This window comes from Mytilus edulis, chromosome 13 (assembly GCF_963676685.1).
Source record: "Mytilus edulis chromosome 13, xbMytEdul2.2, whole genome shotgun sequence".
NCBI lineage: Eukaryota > Metazoa > Mollusca > Bivalvia > Mytilida > Mytilidae > Mytilus > Mytilus edulis.
The window spans coordinates 36953389-36973106 of NC_092356.1; the positions used below are offsets into that span (position 1 = coordinate 36953389).

At 32.1% G+C, this 19718-nt stretch overlaps 1 protein-coding gene across 1 annotated transcript in view; it reads right to left on the reverse strand.

The window, feature by feature from the left end:
* Positions 1-19718, reverse strand: part of LOC139500592 (antiviral innate immune response receptor RIG-I-like) — a 42424-nt gene that overhangs the window by 7488 nt on the left and 15218 nt on the right. Inside the window, exons 10-17 of the mRNA XM_071289347.1 lie at positions 19129-19287; positions 17451-17539; positions 14301-14561; positions 12763-12925; positions 9610-9705; positions 8577-8767; positions 5412-5556; positions 943-1167 (exon numbers count right to left, since the gene is read on the reverse strand). Coding sequence (XP_071145448.1) covers positions 943-1167; positions 5412-5556; positions 8577-8767; positions 9610-9705; positions 12763-12925; positions 14301-14561; positions 17451-17539; positions 19129-19287 — 1329 coding nt within the window. The remainder of the gene's footprint in view (positions 1-942; positions 1168-5411; positions 5557-8576; positions 8768-9609; positions 9706-12762; positions 12926-14300; positions 14562-17450; positions 17540-19128; positions 19288-19718) is intronic.

Consider the following 19718-nt stretch of genomic DNA (forward strand, 5'->3'; position numbering starts at 1 on the left):
TGTTCAATTCATCTGAAATTTTGAGAGCAGATAGATATTTACTAGATAAACAAGTTAACCCATTGTAAAATTTTAAATGCTTTGGTTTCAGAGTTATAAAAATCTACATTTTATCCCTATGTTCTGTTTTAAGCCATGGCGGCCATCTTGATTGGTTGGCTGGGTCACCGCACACAATTTTTAAACTAGATACCCTAATAATGATTGTGGATAAGTTTGGTTAAATTTGGTCTAGTTGTTTCAGGGGAGAAGAGTTTTGTTTAAGATTACAAAATTTTATGAAAAATTGGTAAACATGACTATTAAGGGCAATAACTCCTTAAGGGGTCAACTGACAATTTTGATCATTATTACTTATTTGTAGATCTTACTTTGCTGAACATTATTGCTGTTTACAGTTTATCGCTATCAATAATTATTTTCAGGATAATAACCGAAAACGGACATAATTTCCTTAAAATTATCAATTCAGGGGCAGCAACCCAACAACCCATTGTCCGATTCATCTAAAATTTTCAGGGCAGATAGATCTTGACCTAATAAACAATTGTACCAATGTCAGATTTTCTCTTAATGCTTTGGTTTCAGAGTTATAAGCCAAAATATACATTTTACCCCCAATGTTCTATTTTTAGCCATGGCGGCCATCTTGGTTGGTTTAGCTGGTCACCGGAAACAATTTTTAAACTAGATACCCAAATGATGATTGTGGCCAAGTTTGGTTAAATTTGGCTAAATAGTTTCAAAGGAGAAGATTTTTGTAAAAGTTAACGACGACGGACGCCAAGTGATGAGAAAAGCTCACTTGGCCCTTTGAGCCATGTGAGCTAAAAATGTGCATGTTTTTCGTTTTAACAAAACGAAGTCAAAATAGCGTCTGTTGCAAAGCCAGACGTACACAAACTAAATCATATAACTTGTATATATTATTAAACGTATTACCTCCTTCCTCTGCAGATCTATATAAACCAGTCAAATTAGTACAACGCAGATAGGCTGGAAGTTTCTTTGATAAGATATTTGCTGTTGCTCTGGTCTTCACACCTATTATAAACCTTGAATCTTCTCTAAAGCGTTGAAATTCGCTTTCGACAATTTGAATAATAGCTTGTATATCTGTCTCGGCTTCAATGTTTCTGTCAATGTTTCGAATTTCAGCATTCACGTCTGTTTAAGAGTAAATAAGATTTAAAACAATAGTTATCGAAAAACCTAGGTTAACATCAAATTTATAAGCGTATTTATGATGTCCAAAATTCTAATAAAACACTTAAAAAAGTAAAACAAATAAAATATGAGTTTTGAATGTCCTTTTGACATAATTTACTTTTTTTAAGACTGTAATATTGTAACTAGCACTAATTTTTTTTCGAAGACGTTTTTACATTTTCTAATAAAGAAAAAAAACAGTATACAAATCTACTTATCTTTTCATTTTCAATTTGTTTGGACATAGTTTGTCTTCTCATCGATATACCGGCTTTCGACAATTTGAAGGGTACAACTTTAATTTGGCATATATGCATAAAGACAAATAGGATTAACTAATAATCTGTTTTAATACAACCGAAATAAGTGTAGAACTAAATTCAAAATGCGATAAATTGATTTTTGGCTTAAAAGGGTCATCTCTGCTTTTAGTCATCACTAAACATTAGTGTTGTCAACGGTTAACCGGTTAACCGGTTAATCGGTCGAACGACCGAATACCGAATACCAAAAACGCTAACCGGTTAACCGGACTTTTTTTCAATTTCGATAGATTTGATATAAATTTGTGTTGAAAATCAAATCATTAAATAGTTATGTTTTATTTAAAAATTGTCGTCGTGGTAATTAGTTTGACAAATCAATTGTCCAGTATATTGATTTCTATTGTTAATCATAAAAACATAAAATTGATTAGAGTTCGGGGCAGGATCTTTAAGAAACAAAATTAGTAAACATGTTTTTTTAACAGTAACTTTAAATTAGTAATGAGATTTAATTTTACTAATTACTTCATTATTTCGTTTTCGATCTAATATTGTGTAAACCTACATTTAAATGTGCAACCTCGTAGTGCAAGGGTTAGTCTTACTTTAAATTCAAAAATTGTGAAATGCAAACCAATGTGAATGTACTCAATGTATACGTGAAAGTACGAGTAGCATGCTTAAAGAAAAAAGCAAACACAGTGAAGAAACAGGTCGTACAGCATGTACAATGACCTATAGTTGTTAATTTCTGTGTCATTTTAATCTCTTGTGAAGAATTGTCTCATTGGCAATCATACTACATCTTCTTTTTTATAATTAATCATTTCAAATTGAAACATACCACATCTTATATCTATGTGTAGGGTTCTATTGATAAGGCTTTCAAACACCAACTTAAATTACCGGTTAACCGGTAAATCGGTCGAACGATTATCCGAGTAACCGGTTAGGCAAAAGTGTACGATTTGACAACACTACTAAACATCCTTCGTCGTATGTTAACATTTAAAAACAATTCTCCTCAAAACAAACGTAGCCGTTTCATTATTGGGGTAATATTTGTTTTATAAAATTTGTCCGATGATTCAATATGACTAAAATAAAATATAAGGATAAAATGAAAGTTTTTTATTTTTATTTTGAAAACTGTTATGAATACAGAAAATCTGACAGGAGACAAGATCTACACAAAAATATAGCTGTCGACTCCTTATTAGAGTTATTGACCTTCAATGTCGATTTTTACAATTCACATATAATCCTGCTGGCCACGTTATTACAGGTGACCTCAACATTGTTAATAACACTTCTCTACGAAATGTGTTATCGAAAGGTCCGAAATATCGTGAGCCTAAATCCCTCAATTGGAAATACAACTTTAAAATTTTGATGGATTCAGTTGAGGATTATGCCAGGCAATGGGCTAAGCGCGAGAAGGAAGACGTAGACACTCTTTCTGAATGGATTAAGGGGGTGAGGTCGTTGATACAAATCAGAATTAAGAAACTGAACGGGTCTACCAATGCCCATGCTACGTCAATCTTTAAAGATTCAAATGTTGCAAAACACCTATCCTACCTCCATGACAAATATGTTGTTGTCCCCGCAGATAAAGCCCCAAACAACATCGTTTTTGTGTGTAAAACTTATTTCATTAACTGCTTGATAAACGAATTAGGTATTGACAATTCACTTGGAAACTCAACATATACCCTTACGACACTGACCAAAGAGGAAATCCTGAATAATCATAGGTCTGTTCTGTGTTCCTTTGGAATTTCAACCAAAGATGAAAAACTGGATCTTCCATCATCGTATTGGATACCTAAACTACATAAGTTTCCTTACAAACAACGGTATATTGCTGGGTTTTCCAAGTGCTCCACGAAACCTCTTTCTAAATTATTAACATCTATTTTATCAGCAATAAAAGACGGGCTTCAAAGTTATTGTGAAACTGCCTATTCTAGAGGGGGCGTGAATCAGATGTGGATACTCAAAAATTGCAAAGATCTTTTAGAGTACATACAATCTAACTCTCTTTCATCTTGTAACAGTATTAAAACATTTGACTTTTCTACTCTGTACACTAGTATTCCACATTCCAAACTAAAAGACAAATTGAAAGAGTTGGTATTGTTTTGCTTCGTAAAACAGAATGGCCAACGTAGATACAAGTATCTTGTCTGAGGGAGGGATAAATCCTACTTTGTAAAAGATCACTCTGATTCGAACAAAAAATTCTCTGAAACTGATATTATCAAGATGCTTGATTTTTTGATTGACAACATATTTGTTACGTTCGGAGGACGTGTTTTTCAACAGACTGTCGGCATTCCAATGGAAACAAACAGTGCCCCTCTACTTGCCGACTTATTTCTTTATTATTATGAGGCTGACTTCATGCAGGAACTTCTTAGGAAGAAAGATATGAAGTTAGCAATATCCTTTAACTCTACTTTTCGCTATATAGATAATGTTCTTTCACTAAATAATTCAAAATTTGGTGACTATGTGGAACGCATCTATCCAATCGAGCTAGAGATAAAGGATACTACAGGTACAGTTAAGTCGGCCTCATATCTTGACTTACATCTAGAAATTGACAACGAGGGTCGGTTGAAAACAAAACTTTATGACAAAAGAGATGATTTCAGCTTTCCTATTGTTACCTCTCCATTTCTAAGTAGCAACATTCCAGCAGCACCTGCATATGGTGTATATATCTCCCAATTGATACGATATTCCCGTGCTTGCATTTCCGATCATGATTTTCTTGATAGAGGGTTGCTGCTCACAAGGAAGCTATTAAACCAAGAGTTCCAAAGGGTGAAGTTGAAATCATCCCTTCGTAAATTTTACGGACGCCATCACGAGTTGGTTGACCGTTATGGAATAACCGTTTCACAAATGATATCGGATATGTTCCTTACGTCGTAACTACAATCACTTTCCCTTTCATGAATGTGACCTACCGAATTAGACTATTTACCGGATTTGTTATCACATAAGCAACACGACGGGTGCCACATGTGGAGCAGGATCTCCTTACCCTTCCGGAGCACCTGAGATCACCCCTAGTTTTTTGGTGGGGTTCGTGTTATTTATTCTTTAGTTTCTATGTTGTGTCGTATGTGCTGTTGTTTGTTTGTCTTTTTCATTTTTAGCCATGGCGTTGTCAGTTTGTTTTTAACTGTCCCTTTGGTATCTTTCGTCCCTCTTTTACAACGTTTTTTGTGATTTTTGCTTTTTACTTAAAAATAACAAGAATGTGTCCATAGTACACAGATGCCCCACTCACATCATCCTTTACTGTGTTTATTGGCCCGTGAAATTAGGGTAAAAACTCTAATTTGACATTTAAATTAGAAAGACCATAACATAGGGAACATATATACTAAGTTTCAAGTTGATTTGACTGCAACTTCATCAAAAACTACCTTGACCAAAAACTTTAACCTGAAACAGGACGAACGGACGCACAGACCGAAAAACATAATGCCCCTCTACAATCGTAATTGGGGCATAACAAAATAAAAAGGTAAAACTTTAGATAAGCAAATAAATAGACATTTGAAATATATTTATTTAAATTGTAATGTAAAATAAAGAAGTCATTTAATTTTGATAATCATTGCGTTGTAAAATATTATAAAACGAAAATTCAGCAGAAAAGTGTTTTATTTTCTTTGCGTTTTACGCCTGCTTCTTTTTCCGCCTAGAAATAACAAAATATGACGAACAGAAGATGTCTAGATGCAAAAAGTTTTTTTTTAGTTTATTATTGAAGAAATAACATATGAATGCATTCTGGAATTCATTACAGTGGATTCTCCTAGATAGACTAGAAGATAGAGAATGGTACAGACAGTCATCAGATAAGAACCATTTATATGAAATTTAATTAAATGTATCCCTAATGTGTCAAATTACCTGCTAGCTTGATTAAGATTTGCGCCTCTTCATCTGTATTTGCATTCTCATTTTCATATGATTTATCTGTATATCCTTGCATTATGACTTCACGAACTTGATCAATTCCGAGCAATGCATTGATTTCGAGACATTCTGCATACAGCTGAAATGAACAAATGAAACTTAATTATCGTTTTCTTTTTTACATAATAAACATGACAGTTGTTTTGATGTGTTCCAAATTATCTATCAACTCTTAAGTCATGTAAACGATGTCCTTGTAAGTTCAATGTTATCAAACGAATGTATTAAACCACCATATATCTCTAACGTATTATCAAAAAATTATGTTTTATTCAGTGTTTGTAAATCGTAAGGTAATTACTTTTCGAGTTTGTTGCCAAAGTTTATCGAATCTGGAAAATGTTAAGCCATCAACACATATTACGTTGAACACTCGAGCAATAATAATAATGATAACCATGGTTTCTTCTGACTTTTCCTAGTGTGAAGTCATGAAAAAAGTCGACCATGTCTTATCACGTCATATAAGAATTAAAGTACACAACTTTCGTCAAATCTTTAAAAAGGAATGATAAAAATCATAGGAGAAACATATCCCACCACTAGAACTCGTGTATTACGATATTTCTCCACTTTTAACAGTTTAACGTTATTATTTAAAAATCTCGGCAAGCCTCGCGTTTTAAATATTAAAATTTAACTGTTTTCAATGGAGAAATATCATAACACACTTATTGCAGTTGTTGAATCTATATTTACCTTTCAGGTCTCGTTTGTTAAGATTTCCATCACGGTTTCACCTTTCACTTGCGGTGTGCGGTGACTGATTCGGAGGTTATAAAACAAGACTTCGTATTTCCGGTCTATACATAAGTAAAATATAGACGATTTAGTGTAGTAGAAAGAATTGCTCAATGGGAAGATATTTTTAATATAAAGGGTTTATTTTATACATGACAGTCTACGTATACTTCTTTTATAGTAAACGTATACTATAAAAGTATATAGAATATCCTCAACTTTGATATGCTTTTGAACTTTTTTTTCTTTAATCTGCCAAATATGCATTTAATTAGTTATTAAAAGTACCGGGATTATAATTTAGTACGCCAGACGCGCGTTTCGTCTACATAAGACTCATCAGTGACGCTCATATCAAAATATTTATAAAGCCAAACAAGTACAAAATTGAAGAGCATTGGGGATCCAAAATTCCAAAAAGTTGTGCCAAATACGGCTAAGGTAATATATGCTAGGGATAAGAAAATCCTTAGTTTTTCGAAAAATTCAAAGTTTTGTAAACAGGAAATTTATGAAAATGACCAAGTTATTGATATTCATGTCAACACCGAAGTGTTGACTACTGGGCTGGTGATACCCTCGGGGACGAAACGTCCAACAGCAGTGGCTACATTTTGTTTGTACATATCTCCATTAGATACATTTGATAAAGTGACTTACAAAAATCTGTTTTGGTTTAAGCACTTAAATATGAGATCAGAAATCCGACAAAGAGGAAAAGTTAATCGGTGTTAATCTTCATAAAATGTTATTGAAAGATATAATTATCTAAGCAGCTGAAAGAATGCAAAGTAAAATACTCTCTCAGATGCATTATTAACAGTCTTTTGATTTCGCTATTTGCTTAGGGACTTCTCTTTTAGAATTTTCTTCGGATTTCGGTATTTTTGTTATTTTTCTTTTTATCTAGATGATTTGCAAAAACATGTAAATAAATTTTGAAAAGGAGTGTTCAACGTGTGTAATTTCATTCAGAAGCATATTAGCTTCTATTCTGTATCATAAAATCATAAAGTAAATTTAATGTGAGTTTAATCAGTCTTAACTGTGGAAATATCTTCTACCTAATTGTTATTATGCTCGATGTATATGCTCATATATGTTTTCAGTTGTGTCACTTTTTACTTTTGCCTTCAATAAGTGTTGTAATCAAAATATTTCTGCATTCTAATAAAACTAATTATTCCATTTATAACGTCATACACTGTCAAGTAATCGCACTTGATGTGCCCTTGTATAAATTTTGTATTCAAAATATTTTTGCAGTTCACCAAAACTATTGCTCTATTAATGCATTATGGGCTTCAAAATAATCGCACTGTATGTGATCCGTGGTTGCCCATAGTTATATTTTTAAAGTATCTGCGTTGTAGATTGCTGATCATTTATATATACTGGTATTTGTTATATGTAGATGACAATTAAAGTGCACTTATTAATATCGTGGTGAAAATATGTTTTCTGATGAATGTGAAAAGGTAAAATCGAAAAATAGATAATTGTTTCTTTCGGACTTACACATTGAACTTGCATTAAGCTCAAATTGCTAGACAGATTTCAAATTGTCGCTATTATTTTGAATTGTCTGACAGTTTAAAAGCGCTTTATTCTCTTTTTCACAATTTGTGTAGTAATTGTGTATCAGTTATAGCATTATTACAACGCCTATACGGTAATCTATGAATGAAATAATAATTTCCGGGAAAACATTATAAACTAAAACAATAGGTAGTTCCTGTAAAAGAGGCCGTCCGGATAAAGGTCGGGAAAATTCGGACTACCACTGACAATGGTATTCTATTGGACAAGGACAGAAGTTAAGCATATCAACAGGCTAAAAATTGTCCCCTTTTCGCAAAAAAGGTGTTTCAGGGTTTCTTTACGTGCAGAAAGCGTGGTTGTCTGTCTCCACGTGCACGATGCTCTGTTTTAAACGTCCTCATTCTGACCAAAAAAAACCATCATAAATACCAGGAATTTTGGTTAAGTGATTGTATACTTGAAGTTTTGGCACAGCCATAGGACTTCTCACGTATGTGAAAGTTTAACTACCAGAAGGAGACTGAGTATAAAACAAATAAGATGTGGTATGATTGCCATTAAAGCAACACTTCACAAGAGATAAAATCTCACAGACATTAACAGCTATAGGTCACAGTTAGGCCTAGTCAGCTATAAAAGGCCCCGAAATCTCAATACAAACTAGTAAACAAATGACCTAACTAATGTACAAATAAAAATGAAGAGAGTACTTTTTCAGCCTTTATTTTAATTGTTTTGTTCCTAGCGTTTTAGAATGTAGCTCTACAAAAGTGAATCGGCAGTTCAAAACAATTTTATTAAAATAGAATGTGTTACCTCTAAGTGTCGTAGACATGCATGCAGTAGTCTTGGTACTTTCGGATCTCTATGTAATACGTGCTCCACTTTTCTTTTAGTTTCTATAATCCAACTCAAGTACCGGATGTCCGTCCTTGGTATTGGTAGTTTACCTATTGCGTCATGTAAATCCCGGATATCCTGTTGTTTTTCAGCCAGACATTTTAAAACTAAAAAATCATGAAATAAACATGCGATAGTTGAAGGACTGAACAAGCTTTAACAATAGTAGACAATCATGTTTTGATCAGTTCGTTTTATTTTTATTGCTAATAATAATAAATTATCGGCAATTCATCTCAATCTGTTTGACTTGCGTTACAGACATTTTTGTGTGTTTGCTTAAAAAAAAATAGAAAATAGTTTCAGGAATGAATATCGTTTGTAGCAAGTTGGTCACTGAAGCTTTCCGAGTTTGCTCGAACACATTTTAAGCTTATAAATTCATTACAAATTACGTTTCTTACTCTAAGAGATCAGTTGATACATTTTGAAATAATGATTTTGGTAAGATGATTCGGACTTCATTTTTAAACAATGAGTTGTCTAGACACTTGAATCGATTATTCTTTAATTTGATTATCATTACCAGTGCATGAAGTAATCCCCTATTCATAATTCAAAATATATAATTATATTAAAATTTACAAAATATGCCCCTCCAATAGTATCTCTTGTTATGTTGCTCATAATTGGTATATGAATAAGAATAAGAATATTTGATGAATCCAATTAGAGGGAACGTTTCTGAGCATATACACATATATAATATTAATTAGACATTTATTTTAAAGTTATATTACATAAAATATAAATTAAATATATAAGAATGATTGATTTCTCTATCTTTGTCATGTTTAGGGAGGGACAAAACTGCTTAGCTCGTTTTGTTAGCGATAATTTTAGTTGTTAACACATGGACAATTTAAAACTATCTAAGAGCACATAAAAGGTCGATATATGGATTAAAATAAAAGCAACACAATGTATCCATGTAAACATTTTCTGTTACCTATCCGGGAGTTCATTTTACTTTCTACATATTCCATTGCTCCAAGAAGAATGTGTGTAACAGGTTCGTGTTGTCTGGTTGTAGACGATAAGACCACTGAAAACAAATTAAGTATGTTATCTTATAATCTTCGTGAAAAGTTTGAATATGTATGAAATGACCTTATTGAAAAATGAATGCAGGCTGACACAACTTCTGTATTGTATGTGAAGTTAGCGCCCGGTTCGTTTTTCGATATTCGGTATTTAATATATATCCAACCGGCTGCTAGCATTCGGTTAAATATTCAAATTTAGTTATCATAACAAAAATTGATAACATTAAAAGCAAGATTTCATATTAAAGAGGAGTAAAAAGATAAACAGTCAACTCCTTTAAGCTTTCGAATATAAATCCTTATGTAAGTTGCATATTTGTCTTTATGCAATATAGATTTGTATAAAAAAAAAACCAAAGATGTAATTTTATATATAATATAGAAGACAAAAACAAATACCGATTACTCTAAAAACCTTTAGAAATATAAATAGAAATAGTTATGGATAGCCCCCCCCCCCCCCCCCCCGCCAAAAAAATAAATATTGAAAACCTACCGGAGACTGATTATGAAATCATAGTCTCTGCAAATATAAAGGTTGTATCAAATTGATTTATAATGCCATCTTCGATATCACGGAGTGATAAGATTGTAACTTTTCCGCAAATAATTGTCGAAATTTCATTAAAAAAAAACATGGAGTCTACATAATTTCCTTTTAGTTACGTTTGTTTCTACATATTTACTAATCGTCTGCATAATATAGGTAAGATTGAGAAAACAGAGGGGATCTCACAATTGCCCTGTGTCCTTTGTCCTGAAATTTTGACAAATTGTTTATAGCTGAAAAGTGACAATCTTAGTCCTCCGTAGATATCGAAGATGACATTATTCTGGGATATCCTAAACTAACAACCTTTATATCTAACGAATCTATGATTTCGTTGAATGTAATAAAGATTTAAAAACTAGAGGGTCTCGTCGTCGTTTAACGGTCTCCAGTAGGTGTTAACTGCATATTTTGAATATCAAACTGTAACTTTTAGACCTCCGAAAACAAAGATGTTTATAGACATTGAAAGACCAGGGTTCTCACCGTCAGTTGAGCGGTCTAAGGTAGGTTTTCACTGTATATTTCTTTTTTTAATTTGGCTTTCCATAACTGTTTTTATTTCTGGAAGTATCATACATAAAAGTAAATCTTTGATGTCTTTTTATCAATCGAACCGACTGCTATTAGCCGGTTGGATATTCACTATCAAATATCGTATAACGAATCGGCTGTTAACTTCACATCCATACTTCAGTTGAAAATTCATTATGTTTTTCATTGCTTCAAGTTACATTTATTCTAAACATAGAATCTGATGTACAGTAATTGTCGTTTGTTATGTAATTTATACGTGTTTCTCGTTTCTCGTTTTGTATATAGATTAGACCGTTGGTTTTCCCGTTTGAATGGTTTTACACTAGTAATTTTGGGGCTCTTTATAGCTTGTTGTTCGGTGTGAGCCAAGGCTCAGTGATGAAAGCCGTACATTGACATATAATGGTTTACTTTTATAAATTGCTATTTTGGATGGAGAGTTGTCTCATTGGCATTCACACCACATCTTTCTATATCTATAGATTTATTCGATTGTATTCATTTAATGAGTAACATTTGATCAAAGAAGTTACAGTTCTAGATTTCAATACACATAAGGTTGACATACGTTGAATTTTATTAAACACAAAACATGAACACCTGTGCATCAAATATGTTTTTGTTATTGTCTACATTTGAAGATAGATATTGGTATTTTACCAGCTTATTTTTGTTTTCGATAATTAATGCAATTCATCATAGAAACTGAGAACTTGATATGATTGATTCCACTGTTGGAATCTTTAAGATTTCACAAATATCATTGAAATAAATCTGTTGATTATAAAATGTTCATATCAGATTTTACTATTTATAAACATTTTTAATGGCTTTATATGTCCTCTGTTCAGTTATATGGTTCTTATGCGACAAGGTTTATTCAATCTATGCCAACATTTTTAAATATATTGATATATAGATAGTAAAGGTAGAAAAATTTATTGGCATATGTTGATTATTCTATAAGCAGATCAAGTGAAAGTTAACCAAAATTATGCATATATGTCAGTCTGAGACTCACAGAACAATACTTACATTAACGTCTAAATCTATCCATAGTTTTTTGTGTATTTTGTATTACACTTACAACTATCCACAAGAGATCAAAATGACACAGAAATTAACAACTATAGGTCACCATACGGCCTTCAACAATGAACAAAGCCCATACCGTATAGTCAGCTATAAAAGGCCCCGATATGACAATGTAAAATAATTCAAACGAGAAAACGAACGGCCTTATTTATATAAAACAAAATGAACGAAAAACAAATATGTTACACATAAACAAACGACAACCACTGAATTACAGGCTCCTGACTTGAGACAGGCACATACATAGATAATGTGGTGTGGTCAAACATGTTAGCGGGATCCCAACCCTCCCCCTAACCTGGGACAGTCGTATAACAGTACAACATAAGAACGAACAATAAAAATCAGTTGAAAAAGGCTTAACTCATCAGATGGACAAACATACAAGTGGACGTGGCCGGGTACTTGTACATCCCGACAACAAAAAGACACTCGGAACAGTTCTAAGAGTACTCGCACTTATCTGACAGCTAGTTCAAAGCCACTACAATTAATAAAAAAAAATCAAGCATCTAAGGATAAATGTGCAAATTTTACAATATAAATCTTGAAACCCATTGAAAAATCTTCTAGTGAATAATTCGAAAATGATGGTAAGAATGGATTAACATAAACAAGCTCCGTATGAAGTTGGTCATGATACTATTTGGCTTTAATTTTTGAATTAAAATGATAAAGTACTAACGCCACACATAATTGTTTTGTCCAGTTTTTTTATTATAAGAAGTGGTACATTTAGAAAATATAGTATTGTCGCCTATTGCAGAATAAATATTACCGTTTTCCCGATATGTAGTTGTTTGTTAGCATCAGATGAGTATTCTTAATTAAAAAAAATTGCAACGGCTGATATGACACCATTGATATAATATACCTTTCTCTGGAATTGCAGTATACTGAAGTAGTTCTTCTTTATTTCGTTTGACAACAGAAAACTTTGATACATCTAAATATGCCATTATTTGCTTTAAGTAATCCTTTGCTGATTTCAAATCGTTAGCTTCGTGTAAACCATATAATGATGTTAGTCCAATTATCTGAAATAATAAGAGATGTATAATTATTAGAGAGCTAGTTCCTGATCAAAATAATTGAAAACATAAAATATACATTAAATTCTGAAAACAAGGAAGTAAATAAGGATTAATTTTGAATACTACATATCACAAGAATCGTTTTAGCTAAAATAAAAATTGAATAAAAATCCAAATGTAACTTTTACTCTTAATACATATAATGTATACTAAACACATATTCTGGAAAAAAATATGACAAAATCATCTTTCCACTAACATTCCGTAGATATATGTATATATGTTACTTTGGCGACACTATAAATTTCCTGATTACAAAACTTTGAATTTTCGAAAAACTAAGGATTTTCTTATACCAGGTTGAAATTACCTTAGCCGTAATTGGCACAACTGTTTGGAATTTTGGATCCTCAATGCTCTTCAACTTTGTACTTGTTTGGCTTTATAAATATTTTGATTTGAGCGTCACTGATGAGTCTTATGTAGACGAAACGCTCGTCTGGCGTACTAAATTATAATCCTGGTACCTTTGATAACTATTTACACCACTGGGTCGATGCCACTGCTGGTGGACGTTTCGTCCCCGAGGGTATCACCAGCCCAGTAGTCATCACTTCTGTGTTGACATGAATATCAATAATGTGGTCATTTTTATAAATTTCCTGATTACAAAACTATGAATTTTCGAAAAACTAAAGATTTTCTTATACCAAGTTAAGATTACCTTAGCCGTAATTGGCACAACTTTTTGGAATTTTGGATCCTCAATGCTCTTCAACTTTGTACTTGTTTGGCTTTATAAATATTTTGATTTGAGCGTCACTGATGAGTCTTATGTAGACGAAACGCGCGTCTGGCGTACTAAATTATAATCCTGGTACCTTTGATAACTAATTAACCAATATTTAAGTATCGTATTAACGTTTCGTTATCATATTTAAGTTGAAAAATGATCTTAAAAAGTAGTTTCATTGTTTAATTTAATGTACTGCAAATTCTAATCAAAAGCTGCTACAAATATAATTACCAAAATGCAATGTCAACATTTTTGTCTTGATGAAACATTCAGTTGAGTTTTAAAGTAATACTAGGTTTGTGGCATACCTGTTCTATATTTTGTTAAACTATTGCTCATTAACAAATAAAGTTAATTCATACACTTCCGGTTCGCATAGTTTCGCTTTCGCTTTTGTTTTGTGCAAGTAGTTGAGGGTGGGGAGAGGATGGTGAAGTTTTATTGTTTGGGTTGTGATTTATTATAATTATTATATTGCTCTTATTTTTGTCTTGTTTACTGGTAGTTGGACTTGTGTCCGTAATTGATATGTAAATACTGTGTGCGTCTTAGACACGTGTAGTTGATAGGCGTTGTTTATACCTGTGGAAGGCTACCCATCTCTTCGCCATATTTTGCCATCCTATAGTATGACATTAGTTCGTTGTAGACACTTTTACCATATGCATGATGACATTCGTCAATAATAATCAGGGTAAATGTCCTTATAGACAACTGAACTGTTGAAGCATCCATCAAATGGTTGCAGACAGATTCTTCAGTCGCAAATATCAAGTTGGCTTTTTGTATTTTCGTTATAAGATCATTATCATCATCTTCAGCTTCCAATATATTTATTGAGCCCTGAAATTAAATAAAGTATATTTACGCTACATTAAGAACATATATAACAGTATAAAACTTATGTTGAATTGGTCCTCCAAATGTGTAAATAATCTCATCATAGATACAAGGATGTAATTTTGTATTTTACGACAGACGCGCGTTTCGTCTAAAAAAGACTCATCAGTGACGCCCGAATAAAAAAGTTAAAAACCCCAAATAAAGTACGAAAATGGAGCGCATTGAAGATCAATTTTGTTTTTCCAAATACAGCTTAGGTAATATATTCCTGAAGTAAAAAAGTCTAAGTTTGTCGAAAGTTCAAAGTTTTGTAAAAAGTTAATTATGACCATATCAATAATAATTTATATCACCACAGAAGCGATGACTATTGGGCTGGTGTAATAAAAGCAAGATAACGAAAGCCCCCAAATTAAAATATGTCATTCTTACATAGCCCCTTAAAAGTAAACACAGATAAACATTAGGATCCTCGTTAACAGTCCTTTTTTGTCTACATCTTACTGTGCGTATTGTTTCAGATGGCTTGACAAGTATTTGATTAACTGTCAATGTCAGTTATGTTATTATGCAAATTTAGAACTAGTAACCATTAACAATAAGTTATTTGATAGAACGTTGCTGCTCTTAGAGGAGGTTTAAAACAAAGAGTGAAACATGTTAAAAGTGGTGAAATAGTTAATTCCGTCATACATTTTACGGACGTCATTAAGAATTTGTTTATCGTTATGGACTATCCGTTTTGCAGATTTTAGCGGATATTTTCAGATTTGTCGTAAGTACAATACGGTTCTTTTTTCCACGAATGTGACATATAGAATAAGAATTGTTTACTTGGTTTATACTAATATAAGTGACACTAAGGGCACAACATGTCGTGCAGAATCTGCTTACATTTCCGGAGCACCAGAGATCATCACCAATTTTTGGTGGGGTTCGTGTTGTTCAGACCTTAGTGTTCTGTGTGTGTTTTATGTACTGTTATTTGCATGTTTCATTTTTTTCTGCTTTAGCCATGCCGTTGTAGTTTTTTTTCAACGTATGAGTTTTACACAACTTTTTGAAAAAAGGGATCTACAATGCTCTACAATATGGTACTTGTTTGGCTTTATAACTTTTTTGATCTGAGCGTCACTGATGTTTCTTATGTAGACGAAACGCGTGTCTGTCGTATTGAATTATAATCCTGGTACATTTAATGACTATTTGACTATCCAGTTGGGATCTTTCATCTCTTATCCTAAATATGTATATTTGTACGTTAGTGAAATTCATACTGCCACTTGAAAACAATGGTATTTTGCATATGGTAAAAAATATAACTTTCCACCTTGAAACCCATTAACGAGTTATTGTTAAAGTTATTTAACACAAGGAGAGCAGAGCATGCCAGTTGTTCTTTAGGAGACATTGTATTGAGATTCCCTTTTCTGAAAGGAATTGGAAGTTCATTCATACCAGCCCAAAAACAAGCGCCCATCTCTAGTTTGTGACGGTATTAATATTATTAAGCCACAGTCACCCTTTGGTCGAAATAGTGTCTATGGTATATATATAATAATTCTATCACAATATTGTAACGGAAACGCACGGATTTTTTTTTTTAATTTTTTGGGACAATCGGGAGACTGTAAAGTTGGCATCCGCTATTTGTAACAACATTAACCAACAGATAAGTGTTTTTAATTATTTTAGGTCTTAGTTATCAAAGGTACCAGGATTATAATTTAGTACGCCAGACGCGCGTTTCATCTGCATAAGACTCATCAGTGACGCTCATATCAAAATAGTTATAAACAAAACAAATACAATGTTGAAGAGCATTGGCGATCCAAAATTCCAAAAAGTTGTGCCAAATAGCCTTATTTTGTTATGCATAGGAATAAATTTTTATTATAGAAAAAAACGAAAGATATGGGATATCTATCCATAGCACAAAATCAGTACATGCACAACAAAATAACAAAAAAAGCGCTTTTATTGCTGTTCCCCAACCAGTGCAGTTTTTAACTCTAAGCAAACAAAATCTCACAGCATTGCAAGTTTGAGACGGTCCCTAGTGCAGGCTTTAGCGGATTTTTTTGCAAAAATAAATGGGATAGACTTTGTTAGAAGTAACACCGTCTTATTAAATCAAGTATATTTCTTTCACCAAATTCTTTCAATGCTGAATTTTAATCGCCACAAATATTATCAGCGGAAACCCTGCCTAATTGAACACTCAATTCACTGATAATTCGGAAAATTCCAAAATACCTACATGGATTCTAGATCTAGAATGGAGGGCATTTGTAACACGTTTCTCAGATATGGCTATCCCCATACATGTATATATACCTACTACGGAGATGCAGAACCTCAGAAAAAAATTAAAAGCTAAAGCAAAAATAACAATAAAACTTTGACAGTTCTTTTATTGAGACTATTTAATGCATATCATCAAAACATTATGCCAGTTTATGTTTTTATTTTCTCTGTCATTACATATGGTTTGTGTTTTCATGCGCTTAAATCTAAACTTGAAGGTGATTAATAAATTTTAGTCTGCATTGTTTTTTGTGATCATAACATTACGAACCACTATTTAAAACTGGATCCTAAAAATATATAACATTTTGTTGTGTACCTTGTTACGAGTTAATTTTTTAAATTTCAACTATTCAAATATTTCTTAACGGCATTTCGTTTTATGCATCTCGTGTGTAGTCACTGTTCAGTGATGTGATTGACGAAGTGCCTTTCAGTTTTTGAAAAGGTATACAACAGATACTCAACATTCTACAAATGAATCGATCTCACCTCAAATAACCAAAGCTTTTGTTGGTGTAGGGTTTCCATTTTTGCTTTTACCACAAATTATATGTTTGATATCGGCAATCAACTAATTACCTGACTAATAGGCGTTAATAAAGTATCACATGCCCTATCGTACTGCTTCCCTAGTCGTATATTAGTACTGCTTATAAACACAACTTTCCCTGCATATAAATTAATAAACATTATTAATAAACAGCAGAAAAGATCAATAACAATATCAACTCCAAGGAAAATTCAAAACAGTAAGTCCCTAATCAAATGGCAAAATCAAATGATAAAACACATCAAACGAATTGACAACAACAGTCATTTCCTGACTTGGTACAGGCATTTCAAATATAGAAAATGGTTGATTGAAACTGGTTTTATAGCGCTAAACTTCTTACTTGTATGACAGGTGCGACAAATTCCATTATATCTACAACGATGCGTGAACCAAACAGACATAATAGGTAATTTAGCTTTGCTTAATTGTGTTTTTCTTTTTTTATCTGAATATTTCAATATTGAGCTGTGAATTGTATAACATTCAATGTTACATATTAAGTACTCTTTCGAAATGAAATAGGCTAGTATATTTTACAACTAAATCTTCAACTTTTTTTTTTTTTATTAAAACTTTAAACTTTACCTAGCTGTATTTGGCAATACGTTTTGGAAATTTTGAACCCTCAATGCTCTTCAACTTTGAATTTGTTTGGCTTTATAAATATTTTAATATGAGCGTCACTGATGAGTCTTATGTAGACGAAACGCGCGTCTGGCGTACTAAATTATAACCCTGGTACCTTTGATAACCAATTAAATAGCTAAAACAATTATTTCAATTATTATTGATATTCCTTAGTTATATTACTCCTTATATTTTTTCATCTCTGTCGAAACATTTTAACATTTAAACTGCAACCGCTAATCTTGGATTGGCATCTCAAGGAAACGAATTAATATTAGCTATATACAGCTTGTTTCTGAATCCTACTGTCATGTTGCATTTATGTATGAAGTTTATTTTTTTTAAATAAAGACAAATAAATATGTTCAAACTAACCTTTAAGTCAATTTTATTTAGCCTTCATACAATAAAAAAACTTGTATGTCTTTTCTTTCAGTTATGATATCAACCTTTGTTATAAATGAATACTTAAATGAATACTTGTAGAAGTTTGACCGTTTTGATAAAGGTATTGATTAATTCGCTGTATCAAATATTACGTTATCATGAAGCAAGAACTGTTGATTAGGTTTTGCATATCTATACTGTAATTTATTCCTCATCTCCAATATTCAATATCATCTCCTTTCCGGGACATTTTTTCAATTATAATCTCAGCCACACCAGAAAACAATCAATCAGAACCGCAGAAGGTGTTGAGTTACCATTTAAAGATGGCGTGAATATTTCTCAAGATGTATTACATATTTTTACATAACATTTTATTTTACACTGGGTAATATTTTCAGCCTTTTCATGTGTAGATAAAAACCTTGACTTGAATAAATTTTGCTCGTTTGATTTTCATAAAAATTTAACAAAATTAACGTTGACCTTTTAATAAAATTCTAAAAATTTCCCTAAAAAAGGAACATCAATTATCTGAAAAATTCATTGAATATATAGCAGTTCGACAAACACTAGTTTCGATCATTGAGAAGTTATTTATTTCCTTACCAATACAACGTGGTTAAAACGTTCAGCTGATTTTTAAAGAGTTATATCCCTGTATTGTTATAATCAATTTTAATGTTTTACCTTTAGGATTGTTCAACAAATGTCTCTCTATCACATAGAAAGATACACATGTTTTTCCAGCACCTGATTCCGCACAAATGATTGTGTTTTCACCACTTAATGCAATTTCTGCTAATTCCAATTGGTACTTCCGAAGTTGCATCCATTCTGGCTGTCTTTCTGGTGGAACATTATGTTTCTTATTATTGACTTATATCAATATACATATCTTATTTGAAAAGAAACCCAGATAATAAAATGCAAGTTGAAGACCCATGAATTAAGTTCTATCATTTAAATTTTTTCAATTGAATATTACATGGAAAATTAAATTATTTACCATGAAGTATATTCAAGTGTATAATATATGTTTCTCTATCTTACTATTAAATTTGGAATCCAAGATATTTTTGCCGGTTGTTTTCCAGGCAAACGAACGATAAGTATTATATGATAGTACATTATTAATGTATGTAATGTACTTTATAACTTCATAAAGTTATTGATTTTATTAGCGAACTTTAATTAATTAACCTCCAAATAATGTTCTGCAGCTTGTTCCTTACTGTCTATGTTGCGGTTTTGTATTCAATATGATTTGAATTGATGAC